The 24,667-nt window shown below is 34.9% G+C and overlaps 1 protein-coding gene and 1 pseudogene across 1 annotated transcript; both read right to left on the minus strand.

Annotated features, from left to right (window-relative positions):
• Positions 1–4,437: 4,437 nt before the first annotated feature.
• Positions 4,438–24,401, minus strand: LOC137921623 (uncharacterized). The gene is made up of 23 exons (XM_068764425.1): positions 24,372–24,401; positions 24,148–24,266; positions 21,198–21,315; positions 20,246–20,439; positions 19,123–19,269; positions 14,825–14,908; positions 14,314–14,387; positions 13,945–14,080; positions 13,668–13,847; positions 13,098–13,377; positions 12,753–13,004; positions 11,989–12,660; positions 11,766–11,898; positions 11,176–11,281; positions 10,647–10,727; positions 10,343–10,558; positions 9,946–10,176; positions 9,720–9,866; positions 9,072–9,484; positions 8,209–8,275; positions 6,698–6,875; positions 6,304–6,469; positions 4,438–6,164 (listed from the first exon to the last, which is right to left on the minus strand). Exons 2-23 carry the CDS (start codon positions 24,208–24,210, stop codon positions 6,086–6,088), a joined length of 4,017 nt encoding a protein of 1,338 aa, XP_068620526.1. The 5' UTR covers positions 24,211–24,266; positions 24,372–24,401; the 3' UTR covers positions 4,438–6,085.
• LOC137921295 (uncharacterized) lies at positions 15,992–17,933 on the minus strand (annotated as a pseudogene).
• Positions 24,402–24,667: the final 266 nt, after the last annotated feature.

Consider the following 24,667-nt stretch of genomic DNA (forward strand, 5'->3'; position numbering starts at 1 on the left):
GTAGCATTTTTTATGTCGCATAAGCAAATGTATCTATATGGATTGACAAGGCTTCACTGGAAACTCATACCGTGCTTAACATTCTGATATGAAGATATTAACCCACGTATGACATGGAATCACGAGTGAAGGAAAATCTTTAGTTTTACTGTTAACGAAAATTTAAAAATCTGTTGAGTTACCATAAATTAAAGAAATATTTATTTATTTTACAACGTCATCTTGCGAAAAATTAAAACAACTTCTACTTTGTACGATCACATGGTGTATACAAGTTGCAAGTTTGCAAGCAATCTACCGAACATAGCACAGATGTCGCAATCGGTGCATTCAGCAAAGATTTACCGGTACGCCGGTTTAACCAACTGATTCCTCTATGAATGTCGGAAGAGATCACAGGGTTTTATAAACCTTCCCAGCCTACATATTAGCCTCTGCAAGATATATATGAAAATAAACAAAAGAATTCCTACCCCGTCCTACCCCGATTTAGGAAATCTCGACAATTGAATTAAGAAGACATCCTCCACTTTCGGGTGCATCTTCATATAACGTTGAGTAATGAGAAAACGCAGTCCACGCTCAGATTCTTTTAATCCGTGGAATATGTGAATGTCAATGGGTCAAAACCTTATTCTACTTGAATTATTTGTAACAGTAAGATTTTTAACAGAACAATACTATATATTTTAATTTTTTTAAGCCGTGTAGCATTCACGTAAATAGGCCTCGAAGCAATGCGCAAGTTAAATAATACTAAAGGAATTTACGGCCACAATTCTATTTTTTAAATCTTTCATTCGCGTTCAAATTTAAATTCGATTGCCATTTTAAATTTAATTGCCATTGGTAATGTAGTATTTGCTTGCTTTTGACAGCCGAATATGTGTGAAATCATATTTATTTCCGAAGATAAGTTTTTTTTTTGAGAAGATTGCTTAAAAAAGGAACCTAAAAAACAAGATGGTGAACAATTTGGTCTGTTTAAAAACGGTAACATTTTAAAAAAATCATAAAGCACTTGAATCTTTAAATCTCAAAAACTTTCGAATAGGATTTAAATATGTAACGGCTTAACATAACCGTGCAGATTGCAGATATTTATCATCATCATCGTTTCAGTCGTCAGAAGTCCAGCACTGGACATTGCCTACCCTAAAGATCTCTAGTAGGATCGCTTGGAGAACGGCGTCTAGCGACAATCTTGACTAAGTCGTTTGTCCCCCTTGTGGTCTTTCTTACGCTGCACAGGAGCGGCTCTAGCTCGTAGAGCGCCCGTGTGCAAAGAAACCCTAGCGCCCCCTACGTCTGACCCCACCCGACGAAGATATAACTTTTAACTTTGCCGTCGTAACAAGAATGTTTTTTTCATATTCCAACAAGCTATTTTATGAGTAGGTATGGCTTACAGTATGGTATTAGTTACGGCCTTTCTTCTTATGACGGCAAAATAACACTCATTGTTTTTATGCCTGTAGCACATCTCTGTTACGAAAATAAGCAGCGAAGCGCGATAGTTCATGTTTCGTCTTGTGTTTTAAGTTTTATGGACAGCGAAATAGAAGCGAAACGTATCGAATTTTTGTTTCGCTGCCCATAGAACTTACAACACAAGGCGTAACTCTAGCGTGGTTTTGCTCCTCCAGTTCCGCAGCGGAGCGCCGCGGGGCCCCCAGAGACGGAGGCACCCGCGTGCGTTGCACTATAGGTAGGGGTACGGAAATTTCGTATTTACGAAATAGATGCGAATAAATGCGAAAATTATAAATAAATGCGAATAAATGCGAAATGTATGGTAGTGTTCGTATTGATTATTAAATTATTATCGTATCGACTGAGTCGCGACTCGCGTCAATTGCAGTTTTATATCTTAATGATTATTTGTATAACATACTTGACTTTTTTGATGAAGTGGAGAATCCAAATTCTAGTATTCTATTATTTAAAGAATGTTACGTTGATATAACTTTTAAGCGAAAACTAAAAATTCAAATAACCTATATCTCTGAGTTCTGCCCCAAAACAATGAAATAGATTGATGAGTTAGAAGGGACAAGTGATCCAATTGCACACCTGTTATGGAAAAAATAAGAGGATTTTAAATCATCGCCTGAACGGCAACGTCGAGATTATTTTGATGAAAAGACGTCACTATGTCTTAAGGACTATAAAGAAATTGACGAGACAATAAAAACTATGTTGAAATCAGCAAGCGACAAAAGTTTCAGTAAGCTTTCTCTTGACATGAAATTAAATAAGACGAACGATGCTTTCTTTCACATTGGCCAATTGTTTTCTCCACTTGTGGCTGCAAGTTCAACCACATTAAATATAAACATATTACTGGAAAGCTTTTCGAAAATTCCTTTCTTCCAAGGATTTCCTCAAAATGAGCTAATTGATGGGTATGCGCACTTTCATAGGTTAATTCTTCGGCCTATTAATACAAATGAAAACTCCAATGTAAGGGACATATTGTTGGCTGTCAAATGCAACTTCCCATCCTTTGCTGAAGCAGCATTACAGAGTATTTAGAATCCAACCAACAGCGTGGACGCTGAACGCTTCTTCAGCATATACAATGTCGTCGTAACGGACCGAAGAACGACGCTTAAGGAGTCAAATGTTAAATTTCTACAATGTTATCTTTTAATTATTTAAAATTGTTTAATGTTAAGTAAGACTTGTACTTTGAAATTTTGTATTTTTTTAAACTTTGCTTTCATATTTAGTAATAAAATTACTAAACAAGTATTTTTGTTTAATAAATACCTAATCTACACAAATATTATAATTTCAAAAATATAAATGCGAAATTTATACGAAATTTTCATATTTTGAAAAATATGAATGCGAAATTGATGATTTTTATTTGCGAATTTTCCGTACCTCTAACTATAGGTTAAGCCGCCCCTGACGCCGTACTTGCTGTCCGTCGTCTACGATCTAGTCACCTTCAGAACTATTATATAGATTGCCTCGTAATGAATACATAAACCTGAAGTGCCTAAAACTATCAAGCGCACCAAAATATGTTAAAAAATTGCAATCGAAGTCGAAATATGATTTTTTTACAAAAAAAAACTCTTTATGGGTTGTATACTTTGTTGTATACCACGGTGGCAAATTAAAGAAATATGTTGCATTTTTATTACAATCGTAATCTTTTTAGAATTAAGACCTGCATCAGTTGGTTGTAGATAATACGAACACCTACTATAGTATAAACATTGATTTATGCACCTAATGGCCATATATTACGTACGTCTTTAAGAAATATTGTCTTAAAGATATAATTATTTTAAACTTGATTAGCAATTATTTCAAATTTAAGGCATATGAAAATTATATTTTTATCATATCATTTTGTAAACTTTATTAACTGCACATGAGTTAGCCACTTAGGTTTACACATATTTTCTCCACCAATGGCCCTCAAACTTTGTCTTTACATATTTTTTTAAACAAATTTCATTATGAAATTTGAGGTTAGTATTTTTTTTCAATAAATTACGGTTAATTTTAATTATATATACTCACACTATTTACAGACTTTGTATTAAGAATGTATGGGTTTAAGATAACACCAAAAATACATTAAAAAAACGTTTTTTTTTTTAAGAAACTCCATATTTTGGACACCAATTATATTTTTATAGCTGAATTGTAAGACACTCCAGGGTTATTAATTTATTACGGAACATTCCGAATGTTTAAAATACCATAATTGCTTAAATTGAGGTGACTGCGTATTTCGCCACTTTTTTTAAAGATCCTACTTCGCTGCCCATTTGCATGGCATTTGCAGATTCCGCGGATTCGAGGCGCTTAACCAAGACCTCTGTTAAAGTAGCCAAGTTCGAGTGCCCAGGCTGTAATATACAACTATTCCAACGAATTGGGAGTTCGCCTAGCTCTTAGATCACGACAGCAGTCGTTCTGTGGCGCAACTAGACCCCGGCTTGAGTTGTCACAGGTTGATAATAACAACTGTTAAGCATTCAGACACAGCGGCCAGGGTTGAACCTCGACTCGGTTGGTCGCTATTGCCTTTTTAATAACATTACACAACTTGGCAAGCTTTAGCGCTGGGATGTGGCTGGAGAAAGTATAAAAATTTTGTAATTGACGTTACACAGCTTTAAAAGGCTTAGAATAACATAAAAGTCGTTATTTCAACACTTGTTTATTCTATGATTATAAAAAATATAAAATTTGGCAAATGCTCAACAATGCAAAATCTAATAAGCAGGCTTTTTCATTAAAATATCTTTGATATCTCTCAAACGATAGAATTTTGGATAGGATTAACCATACGAAAATTGACAGTAAATGAGCTATAAATTCACCCTTTTAAAGCTTTTTCATCTATTTCCAATCATGCTGCATAACATATTTAAATATTCATTCATTAAATAAATAAATAAAACGACAAAACACTTCTGAATCAACTTTATTTTACAACTGATTTAAGGTTTTCGTTTAATATATATGTGGTAAAGGAAACAATTAACATAAACTCCGTAACTTCATGGGACAAAACAACGCTGTCTTGGTGTTGACGACAAATCACTTCATGTCACCGTGTCAATCATTATTTACACTTTCCTTAATCTAATATGGAAATTGACGACAAACTAAATACTATACAACTATTTATTTTTTCTCTAGATCCGTCTAAATGACGGACAAGGTTTTAGGTATTAATTTACAATATTTCTTAATGTTTACAATAAATAGTGATAATACATTTCTAACACCGAGAGCGTTTCAATTTAAACTTTTAAACACTGAATATGATGTTAAATATCAGGGGAAGCAGCGCTGCCGAGAATGGGAGATATTTTCAAACTATTATCGTAAATTTAAACATTAATTTCATAATTCTTGTAATCTATTCTACAACTTAAATCTACAAATTCAATATCTGAAACAGCAACAACAAAATCACATAGTGTAAAAGATGATTACATAGTTCAATATGACAAACATGATTTCTACTTGTTAATACATCGACAACATTGATTAATAAGCAGCTACAATGATTAACAACAACGTCATGAATCTAAATAATTTACGTTTCGAAACAAATATTCGCAACATTCAGATTTAATCGTAAAATCTCACACGCATGTATATACTCCAACTGAGTTCTACTTTAGAGTTCAGACTAATCAATTAATCTAAACACTGAGCAAAATCGGTTAAATTTTCTTAGATTTATTAATTTGGCTGCACTGTTCCCCTTTAACGTTTCCGCCTTTTAACCCTTTATTCAAATTTAGCGACAATCATTTAAACTAACTTTATGTTAGAAGACAGAGTGTGATAAAATTAAGAAGAAAATCTTACTTCATTTCTGATTTCTTCTAAACTAAATCAATTATATTAACAAAAACTAATCAAACTTTTATTTTTAAGGTAGAGTAGTAATAGTTAAAGACATGATTTACCCCATATTCATACAATCTTAATAGGTCGGCCGAACATGATCAACTTTTTGAAATAAGCATGCTTGCATCAATATATAAACTATGACTTTGCAAGCTTCGCAAGCTAAATGGAATTTTTTGGAAACTTATCCTCTTAACAGCGCCGATTAAAGCTAAAATCACAATGAATACTTTAACGAAAGACATCTACTTTACTAAATTATAAAGTTTTAATATCAACAGTTATTTGTGAATTGCATTCACAACTAATGACATTTTATTTGTACATACGCATGCAGACTAACTTAGAATTTTTTAACAACTCTTAAAATAGAAACATATTTCAGGGTTCTATTTTTGTCAAAAACAAAAAAAATAAGTAAATATGCAAATACAAAAATATCGAGCAGTCTTTTAAGTAAACACCTAACAATCAAACTTGTTACAAAGTAACAAAGTCTCATTTGACTATATATATCCCAATGCATTCTCTTAAAAAGAGTTGTGCTAGAAATTTTTCTTAATCAAATTTGACTTCAAAGATTTTAGGCGACGGGCATAAGGTTTCGAAAAATATATACTACTCAAACATGCAGAGAAAAATACAAACTATAGACAATTAATTTAACAGTTTTTTTATTTATTCCTGGGGCCTAACACTCGTCGTTGCCGCCTCTCTGTTCTTGCTCGGGTTCCTCCTGATTCTGGCTAGATTCCTGCTCGTCGTGGGAGCTGTTTAAAAAAAAGCGGAATCATAGTGTAACTGTAATAAAATGTTTACGCATCACATTGTGCTTGCAAGTGTGCGCCGTATTCGTATGGCTGCGTGTGATTCATGAACGTGTACATAAAAAGTTAAATGTGTATGCACCTTGTTCGGAAGAAGTGTTCCGCATTCGAGAGCCTCTGCGGTTGGAAATCCTCAGAACCATCAGCTCGGCTCCGCCCGAGGTCCCGTATATGTTCACGGACTGCGGTACGTAACGTAGTCTCCTCAGGCCTGACAACGTCGTTGTTCGCCGCCTCTCCGTAACTCTCTGAAATTTTTTTAACCAAATCAAACAATAAAAACTGCAAGATATAGGCTTCCCCCAAAGATCGCCACAAAGACCGCGCCTTACGCCACCAACTTCCAACGACTTCCCACGATCTTGGCGTCGGTTCTTCCGGCTCGTGGTCGCCACTTGAGAACCTTTCGGCCCCAACAGCCGTCGGTTGCAAGTTAGTGAAAGGAAATAGACAACTAGATAATGCCACGTACTCACCGTTAATAAATCCGTCAAGATTGGTTGGCGGCCTCGAGCTCCTGACACGCCGGCGTTTATGCGACGGCATATTCGAAAGATATGCGTCACTGTATGGCGACTGTCTTCCTCGCTGTGTTGTCTGGTCCAACGAGAACATCGGTACATAGTCGTCGCCCCAGTGCTCGACAATGAGCCGCTGTTGGTAGTGCAGCAACGTATATGTATTATAATTCACACTATTTTAAACCGAAAACATTGCCGGCTTGAGGACTTACAAAATCTGACAAAAAAATTTTGCACGGTACGTAGGTATTTCAATTTCATAATTTGAAGACAAAATTACAAATTTACACAATTTTATTTTGTGAAATAAACAACAAGCTGAAATCGAGTGTATGCTAGCCGCAAATTATTAATTAAAATTAACAGTGTTTTTTTTAACACATGTGCGGATAAAGGTCGTTAATATGTTATTAATTCGAGCGAGTAGTGTCTGTAAGATGTATTTCCTAATTTTATGGTGCAAGCCTCCGTGTCTAGTGAGCGAACCAGCTTATAGAACACACGCCTGTCCGACGGAAAGGCCCTTATAACCTTGGCGGTTTCGCCCTCCGAATAGCGCCTCAGATCGATGCCCAGAGTTCCATGTTTGAGTCGGCCCTGGACGTGTGAGAGGCACCCCATCCAAAACCGGTTTGGATCTTTACAGCTCCCTGCCAACCTATTCATTCCCCTCTAGAACTACATATGCCTTTTCCCTTTACCTGGGAAAGCTGTTGGCTTTGAAAGTAACAACTTTCCCAAGTCGTACTGCCGCAGTCAGTGATGCCGTTATGTCGAAGGCTATTGAAACACAGGGGTGACACGACGACCGATCCCTCGGCAGCTCAAACAAAGATCTGAAGTCACTAAGGATCTCCGATAACCTTCAAGCTGGCACAAAAATTCGCCTGAAAGACGGACCAGTAATCCCTACGCCTGAGTTTTCTATCGCCGATTTTCAGCCCCACCAGCAAGAGACCCCCGCGCCATCTCTACCTTGGATCTTGCTCCCGTCGTCATGTTAACAGATGGTCGTCATCTTGATGCTGACTACCCGTTTCCTCGTAGTCGAGACAGTAAAAACACCACCTGCGAGGATGCGGCGGAATAGGATGCCTCCAGAAAGCTGATCCGTTCTTCCAACTTCCTATACCCATGTCCTTTTAATGATATAATTTGGCGAATGAATGCTGCATGCAGGCTGACTGAGCGGTATGACTTGGTAATCTTCCTTGCAAAGCCTCTTTGTATCGTGTCCAGCATTTTGCGTATTTTGAGTTTATTTACAAGAGTTGAATGTAGGTGGCAGGCGCTTTGACGCTAAGGCAAACGACCCAAAAGGCAGTTTCGTCTACCGCAGCTAAATATTAAAAAAATAACGTAAAAAAAAAACAAAAAACGGAACAAAACATGAGGCGTCAGTGAGCAAATTAATCCATCACCATAACTGTGGCTTCGATTCTATTTTTAAGCTAGGCGTCTCTTACCGGTTCAAAAACAGAAGAAGTATCGGCGGCGGTTTGTGTCGATTCCAATTTTGGAGCGCTGGAGGTCCTGAGATAGAAAATTAAATCAATAAAAAGAAGACTTTATGAAACCAAAAAGTAGAGCTCTATGAATAACATGGTGTAGATCTGTTTCGCGTACAAACATGCAAATAATAAAAATAAAAAGAAATAAATTGGTTTAATGTTTACTCGGCGATAAGAAAACATTCTCACTCTTTATGGACATTTTAGGATAAAACCATGCGGGTCATCTGCCTTTTGCTTCGTTGATGGTAACTTATATCGAAAAATATAAATATTGTTGCCTACTTTATTAATATTGCCTTTTGCGTGTATCTACTTTTTCTTCACCCATTTACTGGTATTTTCGTAAAACTTTTTTTAATTCAAACTAAGTAGTAATAATAAAAGCCGTGGTAACCCAGAGGTACAGGACTGAGGCTTGCGATCGTAAGGTTGCGGGTTAGATTCCCGCCATACAATCTTATATAATTTAAACTTCGTGCTTATTTAGGGATCGTGCAGATTTTGAGAATAAAATAGTAAGTTATACAATAAATTAATTAAAAGTGTATAAATCAATACTTGTCGTATTAAAGTATTTAAATTTATAATACTTGTCGCATTATTACATGTTACGAATTTCATCATCAGATTCAATAATTTTGACAGAAAGTGAAACAATGAAAGTGGCGAAAAAAATTTTCATTTCATGATTCTTTTTTAAATTATCACCTTATTAATTTCATCGAAAACGGCCAAATGTGAATTAAAAATTTTCCCCCGATTATAATTATAATATGATGATGCAAAATATGCTTTAATTAGACTAATAATCTTGCCTTGGCTGCTGCCTGACTCTCCTAAGGTGAGTGGGAGTCAGCAGTGCTTCGTGGTCTGTGTTGGTTCCTACGGTCGCGGTGTCACCAGCCGGCGGCGTGGTATGCGGAACCGGACCCGAAGAGATCACTACCGGATCTGTCATAGTCTCCACGGTGACTGTGGTGGGTCTGGAAGGTGGCGGCGGCTGGGACTGCGGCTGCGGCTGGGGCTGAGGCTGAGGCCGAGGCTGGGGCTGAGGCTGGGGCTGAGGCTGGAGCTGGGGCCGGTGCTGTGGCCGGATCTGTGGCCGGATTTGTGATCGGGTCTGTGACCGGGCCTGTGGCCGAGATCTTGGCCGCGGCGTATTCGGCGGTACACTCGGCGCAGTGTTCTCCGGTTCGCCATTTCTGTAGAATGCGGCACTACGACGTTCCTATGTGCAAAATTATTACTTAATGTGAGCAATTATGACAATACTGTATTATAAATAAATGTAATAATAATTTTAAATATTGTGCAAAAATAACTGTACTATAACTGTGCCAATCTGTTCTTAGAAAAAATAGTAACTAAAGAAAGGGGGGAAAATCCTGTTTTCAATTGTTGAAAAGAGTCATTTGAATATTAGCAAATGAGCTTATCTCCACTATTATCACATATATACTCACAACCACCGGGCCAGGAAACAAGATGACATGGGACCGGATGTTGTCCACACTGTTTTCGACGAACGGTTGGATGTGATCGAAGAGCGTTTGACTGAAATAACGCAGGTACTGGTCAACTGCAACGTCGCCGGTCTCCGCCACGTGCCCCTGATTCATACAAGGTTTATATTAAATCATGTACTGCAACTACAAAATCAACGAACAGCATTATTAAAATTCATTGTACCATGAACATCGTGTAAATCAGACGTGTTCCGAAATCATCTTCGGCGCAACTCCGTATGAATGCAACCATGTCTATGAACAGCCTGCCGAAGATAGAATAGAATCTAGAAGGGTATATCTCCGAAGTGCTATCAGACGTTAACATCGCGATGATGGCTGGCAGCCGGCTCCTCAGCAAGCTCGTGATTGACGACACGACGTCCACATCCAAGCGCAGATGTACAAGAGGTGGCTGTAAAATTATTTAATTATAATAACTTATCTTTTTTTCATTAAGCATTGCCTCATTGATGTTTTACTAACCTGTATAACTATGAAATACACGAAATTAGTAATTATATATAGCATTTGTGTTTTAATTTTAATAACTTACATTATTAGTTTAAAAAAAAACTTACGTTAACAACGAGCCTGCTAATGAACTGGCTTGACGAAGCCATTAAGTAGTTTGCTACGTCTAAATTGGCGTTCGCGGATTCGTCAGCACCAGACGCCTCGAGTAGATAGTGCACGTAGGAACGGAGTAGTGAACGCACCGCCGGGAATTCATTCGGCACCAGAGGTGTTTCACCAGCGACGTTTTGCATTAACTCCGGCGAGTACAACTGTCGGGCCTGCAGCAGTGCACACAAATATTATTAACCAGTGATTAGGTTTTATAATTACATACTAGTTACAACACAGCGACATTTTGGAACTTACCACAGCTACGAGGAAGGCATTGAGCCAAGACGCAGCCGACGGCGGGTAGTCGAGCATCCTCTCCAATAACGCCAATTGATCCTACAAACAACAATCTAACAGAGGAACCGAAAAATTATAACTATATAAAAGCACATCATTGCCAAAAACTTTTTATTTTCTTTTCTGCATAACCATGAAGAGTTTTAATTTAAAAAAATGTGGAGTTCTAGATGCATCTATATGAATAATTTGAAAGCATATTTTCATCTACATGTGCAAGTTTCCACAACAGTAGCATCACCCACATCATGTCAGCCGATAGACGTCCACTGCCAGTGCGTCTTGCACATCCCACAGACAATGACTACCTTTTAACTTGACTATCAGTCAACCACTATGTATAACGGGCCTAGTACGTATCTACCGACTCTAAGGAGCCACTCAAGAACCTAAACATAAATGTTTCTCAAGTGAACAACACAACCTCCTTCCCAAAGGAGAAGAAAAGGTATTGGTGTTTGATTGAAGATGGTGTGTTATTACTCACGTCACTGAGACTGCTACCACGCAGCCGAATGTTCCTGATATTCATGGCAGACACACGTTCAGCACGCAGGCGCAACACTGCATTGATCTCATGCTGCTGTTCTTCCCTAAAAACCATTCAGAATTAACAAAGGGTTTACACTCATAACAAAAATATATTTCTATCTACTAAAGAGGTTTTAAATTATTATGACCCCAATAGTTGTGGCAGCTAGCATGAATAAATTATATTTATTTACTGAATAAGTTAAAATAGACTATAATAAATGAATTAGTATCATGCCGATTTTCACATGATAAATAGTCACCTATTTCAGAAAGAAATAATTATAAAAAAGTATTATGCCCAATTATTACTACCAAATGAACAAAATTTGGATTAGTGCTATGTATGAATACATGTTTAAGTGTACATTATTATTAATATCTTGAAATTGCGACTTTGAAATTTAAAAACAAAAAACCTTTAAAAAAAGATTAGTGATTTGGCGTTATATCATTCAATAAAAGATGCCCCCGCCCGATCGCTATTCATTAAGTAAATACGTGTTTTGTTTCTGCAGTCTAATAATACAATTTCACGGTGGGTACCTGCGGCGTTGCAGCCGGCAGCGTGAGTGCATATTGTCACAGGGTAAAAACCGGTCATACACAGTGCTGCTTAGCGCAGCCAGTGCTTGCGCGCGGCTCTGCGCCGGCAGCCGATGCAGGCGTATATTAGGAGCTAAAATTACACAATGTTCAATTTCTTAACAAAACCAAAAAAAAAGAATCAATGAAATCAATAATAATAGTTAAGGTCTTAAACACTCACAATATCGGGATTGATTTATAACAGTCTGATGCATTGGCCTTGAGTTCATATCGCTGTCGCCAGCCTGTCGTTCACTGCTTGCTTGAGTTGGATGGCTCCTGGCAAGGTTCTTAAATGCGCTAGGTGTTTCTAAAGTCGAAACAGGCGGCGCATCATCGTCTGAAGCTTGTGTGGCTGTGGAAACCATCGGAATTGTAGCGGTACTTTTATCGACCAAAGTTGGGCCTGCATTTGGTTTCCCAGCTTGCTCTTCTTCTGGTGCTGACGGATATGGATAGTTCGGCGGAGGTGAAGGCGAATCTAAAGAGATCGGCGCAGGTGACGGCGAATCTAAGGAAATCGGCGCAGGTGAAGGCGAAACTAAAGATATCACCGGATTTGCCGGCGCATCTACAGCGCTCGCTGTGGCTGTGGTTGAATTTGTTGCAGTTGCTGTGAATGATGTCTGTTCTGAGGTCGATTGCACAGATTCTCGTTCCACATTAACTTCCGACGAGTTCCTGCCAAACAATGGGCCAAAACTGATAGGGATTTCCACGGGCACTTGTAGACCCTCTGGCGTCCTTATTTGGGGGTTGTTCAAATCAGGCAACTGCTGCATTATGGACTGCACCATTTCCTGTATAAGCTCAGCGTTTTGTGGGCTGCACCATGGGATTTCATCGAAGACCACTGTAAACAAAGTTTTTTTCCCATTAATTTTTTTTGAAAACTAATTAACTATACACTGCTAATTGCAACTGCTTGCAGTGTATAGTCATTACCTTCTGCTTCCCCATCTTGTTGGTTCTGATTGCCGGCAATATTGTGTTCGTTCTGGCCGGGGCCAACATTGTTTTCGTTCTGGCCGTGGGCAACATTCTGCTGGTTCTGGCGGAAGGCAAGGTTGTGTTCGTTCTGGCTGAGGGCAATTTCAGCCAGACTTTCCAGTGCTTGGCTCTGAGGAATTTCTCCCGCGTTCATGACAACTTCTACATTAGTCGGTTGACTAACGCCGCGCAAGATATGTCCAAGATCTATAAATAAATACATATTGTGTAATAACAATTAAAGAACTACAAGCAATTAATAAATAAAATATAGAGATGGAGTGTTATTAAAACGTCTACCTAAGTAGAACTGGTGACGAGTCGGGTCACGGCGATATACCAATTCCCGCGGCGAGTTTGGGTCCTGTGGGTTTTGTCTGCGCTGCACAATCGTTGCAATTTCTACACGACACCTGAAGTTGCGGCCGTTTGGATTATATTGATTTTGGGGGGGTCCCGGGTGTGCTGCACCGGCCGAGCTCGTGGAAGCTTCGTTGGCGGGAACTCCGCCGAATGATGACGCTCTGGTATCCATTTCACGAGACTGGTCGTCGCCTTGGTAATCATCCTCCACCTCCTCCTGCATTAAGAAACGGTTGAATTGCACCACGCTCATGATTTTAAACATAATTTTTTAAAAGCATAAAGTCTTTTTATGTTTGTTTTATATAATCTATATGCAATAAACAAATAAAAAAGGTTACTAAGTTTAGTGTATACAAATTATGTCAATTGCTAACAAATACTTATCAGCAGTACAATCTTTAGATAACATTAATTGGACTTTTCTAGTCTGCCAAATACCTGGGCCAAATATAGTTCCATGAAATGGAAGGATAAGAAATTAAAAGTATTATCTATTCTATTTACCTCCAAAAAATTTTGGTCTCCCAAAACAGCCATCTCGGAGAATAGCCGCGGAGATGGCTGCGATATCTGGTATGTAATGTCACTGATTGCATGATAAGCATGTGAGAAGCTATGTAAAATATCGCAAGTAAGATCGACCGTTCGTTGTCTGGTAGCTCTCTCTGCGTCCGTATATACCCGCTGGAAAAAATAATAAAAATGAAATTTTAATAAATCTTTAGTAGTGATGAATATATTTTAAATTTTATACTTGAAATTAGGTAAAAGAATAGATTACCGGTCTCGTCCCTGATAACAAATTCATATAAGCCACTCTATGAGGTGTAAACCGCATATGTAGCACCTCCAATTCCTCGAACAATCCGGCCAGGTCGCGAGGGCAGTCACGACGAGAACGAAGATTCCGCAGTGCTCTGCATAAAATATACATTTTCATGAATTACATAATTTAATTTGCTTTGTTAAATGAAGCGTCGGTTAAGATTTTATTCTAGGGGTTCAATATTTTCAATCAAGTGTCAAACACTGTCCTACAGGCATCTAAACTAATGTCCTGATTTTCTATTCTAGAGTCATAACATCATCAGTTCTCATAGATTTTAAAACAAAATATGAGGAAACTATTGTCAGTAACACTGAAACTAACCTGCGGCGCAAATTTGTTGTCCTTGCAGCTGGATCATTTATGTCGTCACCGAACTCATCTAACAGAGGCTGGTCCTACAAAACAAAGGCAATCCTTTTCTAGTACACATATATATTTAAAAATAATTTGTAAACCCTTTTGTATGTATAAATTCTTTTTATTTAAAAATGTGCAACCTAAAAAGCAATCGGAAATTTAAAATAAACAAATATTGTTGAAGCAAAAAAGCGCATGAAATTATTAAAAATAATTAACGGCTTTTACAAAAAATATAGGGATGGTGATAAAAACAAAATCGCAAAAAATTTGAAACACGAAAGAACAAGGAATCAAATTAAAATATACAACATTGAACATTTATGTTGCGAAGCGTTCAATTTCGGCCATATAATTAAAAAATATTAGTAGTAAGTTATCCAAAGATTCTTTTCCTGCAGCATTCTCCATATTTCTTGTATTTCCGCCTTTCTATTCTGTGTTTTCAAAAAAATATTTAAGTAACATGCATTACCTGTGGTGCTGCATTGTTGCTGGCCTCTTGCTCAGCAGATTCAACCACGGATTCTTGGCCGTTAGGTGACATGACTGTGCATCCCTATAGTTTCACATTAAAGTAACTAACTACATAATGCTAATATATTTACTACTAACAATTTGCATATATTTGACATCATCAGAAGGTTCTTTACCTCTTAACTTCATTAATAAATAGTTTCAATTAATAACACATCATTTATAAAAAGAGATCTCATGCAAATTTAACAAAATGTTAATTCAATGCCATGTGAAAATGATCAGGACTTGTTAAATCTCTAAGTGAACAAATCTGATGTTTCCAAAAGAGCCATCATATCCATAAAAAAAATTACGGATCTTTATTATAGTATCAAATTACTTAAATTACCTAAAGCAATTCAGCTAACTGAGTGCAAGTTCAATTAACCAGATTTATTAAATTTCTCTTTTTGTGTCTGTCTGCATCTAACCACTTCATCCAAAAATTTGGACAATTAATTTATGCTGAAAGAAGCTATTCATATCAATTCACTATCAACAAGGAAATCAATGTTTAATACTTCATTGCCGTGACATGGCAGTGGGATGATGACAGAAATAGTTAATATCTATTCAGTACAGATGTCTCAGATTTTTAATTTTCAAATATATCTGCAAATTGTTACAAAAGAATCATGCATGAACACAGAAAGAATAATTCATGCATCATTTGAGCCGTTTATTTTGAAAGTGGCATGAGTCACTCTGTTTTTAAGTCGAAATATTTAAGAGTATGCATTTTACCACGTTTAAAAATATGGATGCTAACTTTCGAGATGATTTACTAGTATTTGTTATCTCATGATAATTATATTTTTCTCTGTATAAATAATTTCGTATAAACATTAAAAAATCACCACTTTTCATTACGGTAAAGCGACTTAAGCCACTTTCAAAATAGTTTCGAAATATGACTGACTTATATTAATTTTGTCAGACGTATTTTACTGAAGTGATGTTTTGAAAGGGCAGCGATATAAAATTTTTGAATAAATCACATATATAATAATTCATACCATCAACATATTTAATACAAAGGTTTGATTTAAGTATTGTTTTAATATTCATAAAATACAAAAATAATAAGTTCATTCAGAAACATATTATGTAAGTATAAGTAATTTATATGAAAATATATCAGCTCAATTTAATTTTCGTCATCAATAGGAGTGATTAAGTTCTCGGAAATCGTGTTTGTTTCAAATTTTTAAAAGAACTGTGGTATATTGGCGGTATATAACTAAGCAAGTCCATCATGTCTTTGTATGTTGCTGAAGAAACGGGACGAGATCCAGCGTATAACGGATCCATCTTTATTTGTGAATAACGCCCAGGTCTTCCTCTTTTTGGTAACAAATCCAAACTTAGAAATTCATCTTTTTCATCTAAAGTTAGTTTATAAAACATTTTATTGGGAATATCATGGTAAAATCGTATCCATTGAATTTTTAGCCAATTCACTTTGTTTTGGTCTGTATTTACTTTTCTTTTTGAAACAGAATTTCCCAATAATTGTGTTGAAATAAAATCTTTTCCCTCCATGTTGTGTACTGTGAAGGATTTTTTTTCGGCAGGCGGCTATCACGCTATAATAATCTTTAGGAATGTATAAAACATTTGTTTTTTTCAAGGCCGTTTCTATTACACCAAAGTCACGATCATTTGGTAAGTATAAATGACCCGAAATGAAAAAGTTATGATCCAGAATTTCAACATCATTTTCTGAAGACTGAACAATTTTCATCCAAGTATTAACTTGGCATTAGCCAGTTTTAAGTTACGATTTTGTCCTGTACATGAGTCACTATATGCAATAATATGCTTTTGAGTTGTAACACTCTTCAGATGTTTTATACAACACGAAGCAACTTCCTGAGAACCTCTTGATGCTATTGTTTCATCCTAAAGGTATATGTCAATATAATTGGTTTTAAAAATTATGGAATCCCAAATTTGAAAACGTACATATTCCTTTTGTAATATGATATGAAAGTCGCAAGTTTAGGAAAAGGCATTGCTTTTTGTAAGTCAAATAAAAATCCAAAATATTCATCTGGATTTTCAGCTGCTTTTTTTTTTGATCTTCTTGTAGACACTTTCTGGCCATTTCTGCCGACCTCAAATGTAAATCGTGTTGAAGGTTTAATTGTATTTTTTAACCTCCATCCTCACAAGTTTGAATCGTACAGATTTAAAAAGTTTAAAAGATAGCATTTTTGACAGGTGTCTTTTCTAGGTTGATGAAAGTGTAAATTAAAGTCTTTTTTGAAGGATTTCCTGTACGTCCACTCGTTAACGTGTTGTTGTTTATCATTTTTACACTTTTCAAGATAGAGATTTTACATTTTTCTAATATTTAGATCTGGACTTAGATATTTTCTATGGGGATTATGACTCCTTGTGTAATGGCTACTAAAGGCAGGGAAGCTTTGAATGTGCTCTTATACCGCAATTATGAGAGATTATTCATTTTTTCTTCTGGAATTTGAAGATTTTCCACGCAAATCTTCTCCAGGAACATCCTTTTTAAGACCACGAGCCAGACGTCCTTCTGAGATGTTGAAAGTATACAGAAAGAATGTTTTACAAACCAACACACTTACATTTTCATGTGTCAAATAATATTTATATTGACATTGTCTTGGCTTTGAATTGTAGTTCCTTGGTCTTCTCTTTTTGGGTATATCTTGTTTAACTATACTATGTAAAAACAAATTTTGTTTCGTAAAGTTTGCTAACTTCCAAAATTTATTAAAGATCAGTTGTCGATTAAAAGAACTTATTTTTTCTATAAAATTTTGTAAACAACAAGGTTTAACTGCAATTCTTTTGGTAAAAATAATTTTGGTGTTCGCTGTTACATATTTATCACCACTATTTCTTTTGTCCTTAAGAAGGTTTTGATTATATTCTTTTACATTCTTGCATCGACTTTTTCGTTCACGATGAGTTTCTGTTCCTTCCGTTATGCTGTTTTCCTTTTCTGATGACTCCATAAAAGTTGATTCTTCATCTGATGAATTTACTCTCATATGTCTCGTTCGGGGGTTAACGCTTTTTCTCATTTTAGAAAATATTTCTATAAAATAATAATGCACATTGAATAAAAATGCTAATTATGTGTGCTATATTAGATGTCATTATATAGTTTACAAAACTGCACTATTTATTCGCACTTATAAAAATAAGTCCAATGATCACAACTTCTTTAACAATACTGAAAATAGTTTAAAAAAAATACTTCACATACACTTATCACATGTTTCTATTTCTTTCACACTAAGCCCCATAATTAATTTCCCTAGTACAGCGACTTACGCCACTTTCAAAATAAACATGTTTGTTATACCGTTAATTACCAAAACTTCTCTGGAACAAATCTCAATAGTTCTCAACTTATTGAGTGCAAATTTTTTTTAAATAAAAAGATACCGTTCAATAGTATTAAGTGTTGCCATTAACTCGATTTTTTTGAAAATGTAACTTATGCACACACTTTTAAAATAAACGGCTTATTTATAAAACATTTTGGTGTTTACAAAAACACTAGGATCTGTTTGTCATATGTGTGTCACAAATAAAGTATATTTTCAATTTACTGACAATATTTTCTGCCACCAAAGTAGTAACATCATTTTATGTTTGTGTAAACTCATGAAGATTACCATTATTAATAAATGCAGAGATCTAAACTACAAACATAGAAAATTTTACATTTTTTGGTAGCGAGCTGTCATCTAACAAGGTTGTAACAGATTCATTCACATTTTGGTATAGACAGAAAATTATTGCAAGCATTGAAGCATTACATCAATAGACGTCATAGGTGAAAAGGAATTTAATTTACTTAAATTTTACTTTGCCCTTTGCCTATTTCTTATAATTTAGGCATTACATTGTGGACGAAAAATGACAATTTTTCTAATCTATCGTGCTTGGAAATATTACAGTAAAAAGCTTAAAAGCAACAAGATAAACTCAAAAAAAAATACACATTGAAAGCTTAATCATCAATTTGTTACATCAAATACTGGAAAAATTTAAAACAAGTTTCACAATTTCATATTTGTAAGAATGTTCGACAATTTTTTTGCCATCAACTTTACCAAATTGAACAAACCCTAGTTTAAGAATTATTGAATTTGTACTGACTTTTGCTTGAAATCGGCAATACAGTAATTTATAGTCAAACATTTATTACAAACATGACATAATATGTATGATGAGAGCTGCTAACTAAATTCCTATTCTTACCGACTGTTCTATGTGAGCACGCAGCTGTATGATTCCTGTTTTTATATCTGTGATAGCTCGACGTATCATTTCCAGGCGACCAGCTGTTGGCGATAGAGTGAGTGCTTGCTGTTCTTCAGTCATGATGGACTCAGGTGAAGACAAAGCCTGTGTTACAGCATCTTATATTAGATTAAGAATTACTTAACTCATACAATGAACAATTTATGTACATGTGCACTCCTCTAGTGAATTTTGATTCGAATAAGAGATGAAAGTAACCAGGGAAAACATCGATTATGACCATAGGATGCACTGATATGGTGCCAAAATTTTTGTTTACATCTTTCATTTGAATGGTGCAGATGAGGTCTCTTGTTCTGTTACTTTAAAACTGTTTTATCTGCTATTTTTGTGTCACACTATACATAATGAAATGAAAAATGATATTTTTTCTACAATCTTAGGACAAAATGGGCATCAAATCTGTCAGTAGAGCCAGTAATGAATGCCACAATGATAACAACAAACTTTGTGAAATGTATGTTATTACTGTCTCATTTATAGGTTAACAATGTTTTTCTAATTCTTTTATAATCTATATACATTGTACACCTAAAAATTACTCATTTAAAAGCATGTGTACACATTTCTTTCAATTGCCGGTAAAATTAAGTTGTAAGGGCCATAGGCACAATATACTGTAATATCTGTGTCAATTAGTCGCTTTAATAGTAACTCTTGAAATATAAAAGGTTTTTAAAACTACTTTATGGTAACCACCTTTACTTTAACGTTAAGCCTTTAGCAAAAACATTCATTTGCACCCATATTGGTTTCGATGTGAGATTACATTTTAGCTCATTATTATATTCAAATTTCTATTAATCAATCCCTTTAAAAAGGTAGGTAATACATTACTCCTGTAAGCCGTGTGAATAAGTTAACAAAACGAAAATGCGCACTTTTCACGGCAGCCATACGTTTTATCTGTAAGTTCTGGTTTAAATTATTTTTTTTTCTTTAGCAGAATACAATTTTTTAAAGAATATTTAACGGTTTCACTGTACTTTATTTTACTGCTTGTCCAACAATGATAATTGTGTGGTATGGTATTATATTTATGGATATGACTTCTGCCCACCATTAGTTCGCGTATCTGCTCTTGAGTGTCGTTTTCTGATTCATCGAATTGACGATATGTACGGTTGGTGGTGCTGTCGAAAGCATAATCGGAGCTGGAACTGCCGCCCGGCGACATTATCGACGGCACATACTGGCGCGTATCTCGAGAAGGCGGTTCTCGCTGCACCAAATGCATAACCATCCCATCTACGCCTGCGAAACACGAGAATACCTTTCCTCATTTTACGAATAAACCCTTTTTTTAATAATTGTAATAAACGAGTTCTTCTTTTCCAAAGTATTATAGCGGTCATCTAATCTGATGTGGATAAAAAATGTATTGCTTTCTTTTCACTTAAGACATCTAGATTATCATGGCAAGCTTACATACATGTTTATTGAGTTTTGTAATGTGCGACAACGCAAGTACGTCGTACAACAAACTTCATTTGCATAAAGTAGTTGTATAAATTTAAAAATTATTCATGTTTGTCATATATTTATTTAGTTTTAAACAGGAACCAGGACCTGACCTTCCAGAACTGTACAAAAATATTTCATTGATCTTGTTGCAAATAATGTATGTATTAGCAATAATATCTATGAAGGGTTTGATGTAAGTTAAAGGTAATTAGCTTGCCCATGTTACTAATGATTTTATCATTTACTACGTGATACCGTCGATTGACTAATAAACAGAGGCTAAAGGAAGATTAGTATTGCCTAACAAAACCAAATATATTCTTAATTATATGTATGATGAGTAGGAAATAAAATTGTAAATAAAATACCAAGTAATTTAAAAAAAATTTCGAAAGAAAATTAATGGCTAGAATATTGAGTAAAAATTTCAAGTGTATTCTATAAGTTGCATTTACAATTTTATTATACAATAATAACAAATCAATGAATAATCTGAGATGAAATAAATGTAATTTGAAAGATTTATTTCTTTAAACGTTGATACATACCATAATCAGTTAATTTGTTTTCATCTTGCAGCACTTTTCCATGAAAAATTAGCCGCAAGGTATTTACTTCTAGGCTCATTCGTTCGCTTATTAATTCTTTTAGCTGTTGGACTGTGGTCTGTAGAAATACAGAAATACAGATAAAAAACGAAACTTTGAAGGATATTTCAACATAGAATAATTCCACAATGACATTAACATTAGCTTTTATCCATGCATACCTTATAAACATTTCATTGCCTATTATTTATTAATCATCATCATCATTTCATCTATAGGATTGAAATAAAAGTGGACATAAGCCTCCCCATACATTTCTTTTAGTATAGTTATAATTTGATAACGAAAAACATGTGTTAACGTAATAACGCCGCCAAAGCGTTAGATTAGTTTGGATTTTTTTTGAAATGGTATTTTGAATTTTTAATCGCTTTTTTAATTTTAAAAAATATATTTTTTAATTTCACCAATAATTTTTTATTAAGTTAAATTTAAACAAACCTAATCTACTACTGTGTTAGTATTCATACGTAAGCACCGAAAGAAGTTCAAGGTTGAACAAATAATATCCTCTGAAAACTAGGGTCCTGTTCTAGGTCATCTATAGGTCAAATGCAGTTGTGGACGCGCATGTGCAACTACGTAAATCGATAACCTTTCTGCGCTCAATTTCAACTGGCCAATCAATATATCCAGGACGAGTTGCCCGCTTTCGGTCATGCGTAGTTTTGACAAACAAATCCACTACGCTATATTATTTTACAGTGCACTGTTATAAACTGGTCCGAAAAATTATTCGCAACTCTTTAATAAAAATCGTTGATTGCACATTTACTACCAAAAAACCACGGGAACACCATTTATTCATTCTCATTATTTCAGCCACTGAGAACGTCCACTGCTGGACATAAGCATCACAAATTTACAATAGGACGGGTTAGAAATTATCTGCTTATTTATTTACTGTTATTAGTTACTTATACATTCATATTGTTATTCTTCACTTTCGATCATTAATAGTAATCACTTGAGTAAGTATGTAGAAAAATGTTATTTAAGCTTTAGAATAGCTTATATAGTGTTTACATCACAGCCAGGAAATTAAAAATTGTTCTTACTCGAAAATGTATTTACGAATTTTCCACATCTATTATTTAATTCGCTATTGCGGAACCTGTCTAGTGGTAGATGTAGTGCATTATCAAATACTAATTTTCATTTTTCAATTTTGATTTACTTTTTTTTTAAATTGTATATACCTGATGGTTGGTTACTAGTGTAAAAGAGGTGAATGTAAAGCTCATCTGGCAGCAAAAACAGCAAATGATCTATGAATTCTCCCCTTTTAAGCTTTTACTTCTATAACCAATTATTCTATTTAAAAAGGGCATTAAAAGTTAAGAACATATTACATAATTTTATGGTATGCCACAAAAACCCATAAATACCTAACTTTAAAATAGGACTTTGTTATACATACATATAAATACTCGTAAGAGATATTAAGCATTGAAATATATGCATCACCAAAACATGTCGCATCGCAGTTTTAACCAACCCCTACACAAGAAAACATGGCACAGGCGGTAAGCAATCATTATTCTCACACAAAATTATTAAGTTATTCATATTTATATATTAATGTAGTTTTTATGAGCCATTAAAACACATTTAAAATACCACTTCATTGTATGCAGAAGGCTTTTTTTGAAGTTCTCATATCAAATGTTGCATTTTTACCTAATAAAAATAAAAATATTGAAGTAAAAAAAATTAAAATTACTTGTAACAAAAACCTTTGGTGTTAATCTTTTTTTATTTTGATTGAGATGTGACAGGAACCATTGTTATAATTAACAATCATTCAAATAAACTCAATTTAAAATATAGTATACAACTTAAACACACAAATAAAAATTAAATAGAAAAATCTATGCCTTACTGTATCATAAAATAGTAAAATTCAAGAGATAAATTACTTGTATATGCAAAATTTAAGTTGCTTACAAAATTAGTATACAAAAAACATGAAATTAATGAAATAGTTTTTCAATCTCAATTTTATTCTTTGAATATTTTGAAGGTTGAAATAACTTTAAGGGAACTATTTATTTATTAATAAAACTATAACATAGATAAACTGCATGCTTAAATAAATTCTTTATTAAAAAAAAAAAAAAAACATTTAAAAAAATTACTGTAAAGCAACCAGGGGCAGCTTAACCTATAGTGCAAGGTGTGCAATGCACACGGGCGCCACCATCTCAAGGGGGGTCATTTAAAGTTTAGAATCGATCAGTCAGCGCGGCGCCGGTGTCAAAGGCAAGCGGTTCTTTTTTCGACCCTTTTTTTCAACTTAAAATCAACCTTGTGTGACGTAATTAAAGTTTATACTCGCATAAGGCGGCAATGCTATCAAAAGCACGTGCCGACGGGTGTCGGCTTGATCAACAAGCCGACATTCATTGCGAATTCGGCTTTATTACAATGCAATAATGTTAAAAATTTCAATTGCAATTGACACATTACACAACCCAGAGCCGCCCCTGAAAGCAACTACAAATTATAGCATAAACATAAACAAATTTAAGTCTAGAAAATACAAAAATATCAGATAAAAAATCTAAAAATATAATGGGATCTAAATGGTAGCGAAGTGTCTTCCCAATCGATAACAAAGTCGCTTTTAAAGTAAGAGGTAATTTATTTGATTGATTCTGATTTATATAGAGATTTATTTGCTTAACCCAAAGCAACTTCTTGCGTACTTGGTCAAGTAACCTAGTCAGTTTCAAAGACAGCCATCGCATTTACACTAAAATTAAACTGAAAAAGCGCAATAGAAACAAGCTTGCTTAGATTCATTCGCAGGGCAAAATATTATGTATTACGAAATAAAAATATTCGAATACCGATAATGTTTACAAGACAATAATAATACTATACATACGCCATCTTCCACTGCGAAATGATGATTTTGTGAATCTAACGTCTTTACGTCAAACTCAATCATTGTGCACGTGGATGCATGTAGAAAACAACCGTAGAACCAAAATATACACCTTTCTCCTGCGAAATAAACACTTATTTTCAAAATAGACTAATAAAGACACTATAAAGCAACTTTAAAATCAACTAATAAAGAAATTTTCCACAATTTTTAGAATATCTTACCAATCCGTGTACTCGCAAGTCGCTTGGAAAAGAAAGACCGTAGTCATGGTGTTGTCAACCTAGCCGGAAAATTTCCCATTAATGAGGTTTCTTATCTACACTTATGGGTAATATTTCACTAAATCATATGTTATTATGGAGCAAAACATAATCATCATAACATTACGTTTTGCGCCATCATAACATAATACAATTTTTAAACTTTCTATAGTCTTTGTATCGATTTTAAAAGTATAAAATAATTTCGTGTAAATAGGGTTTTTAACTATATCAGGAGATTTTTACCTTCGGCATTG

This window comes from Battus philenor, unplaced genomic scaffold (genome assembly GCF_028537555.1).
Source record: "Battus philenor isolate CCGP_79_NKW_IND1 unplaced genomic scaffold, ilBatPhil1.0.hap1 SCAF_1, whole genome shotgun sequence".
Taxonomy (NCBI): Eukaryota; Metazoa; Arthropoda; class Insecta; order Lepidoptera; family Papilionidae; genus Battus; species Battus philenor.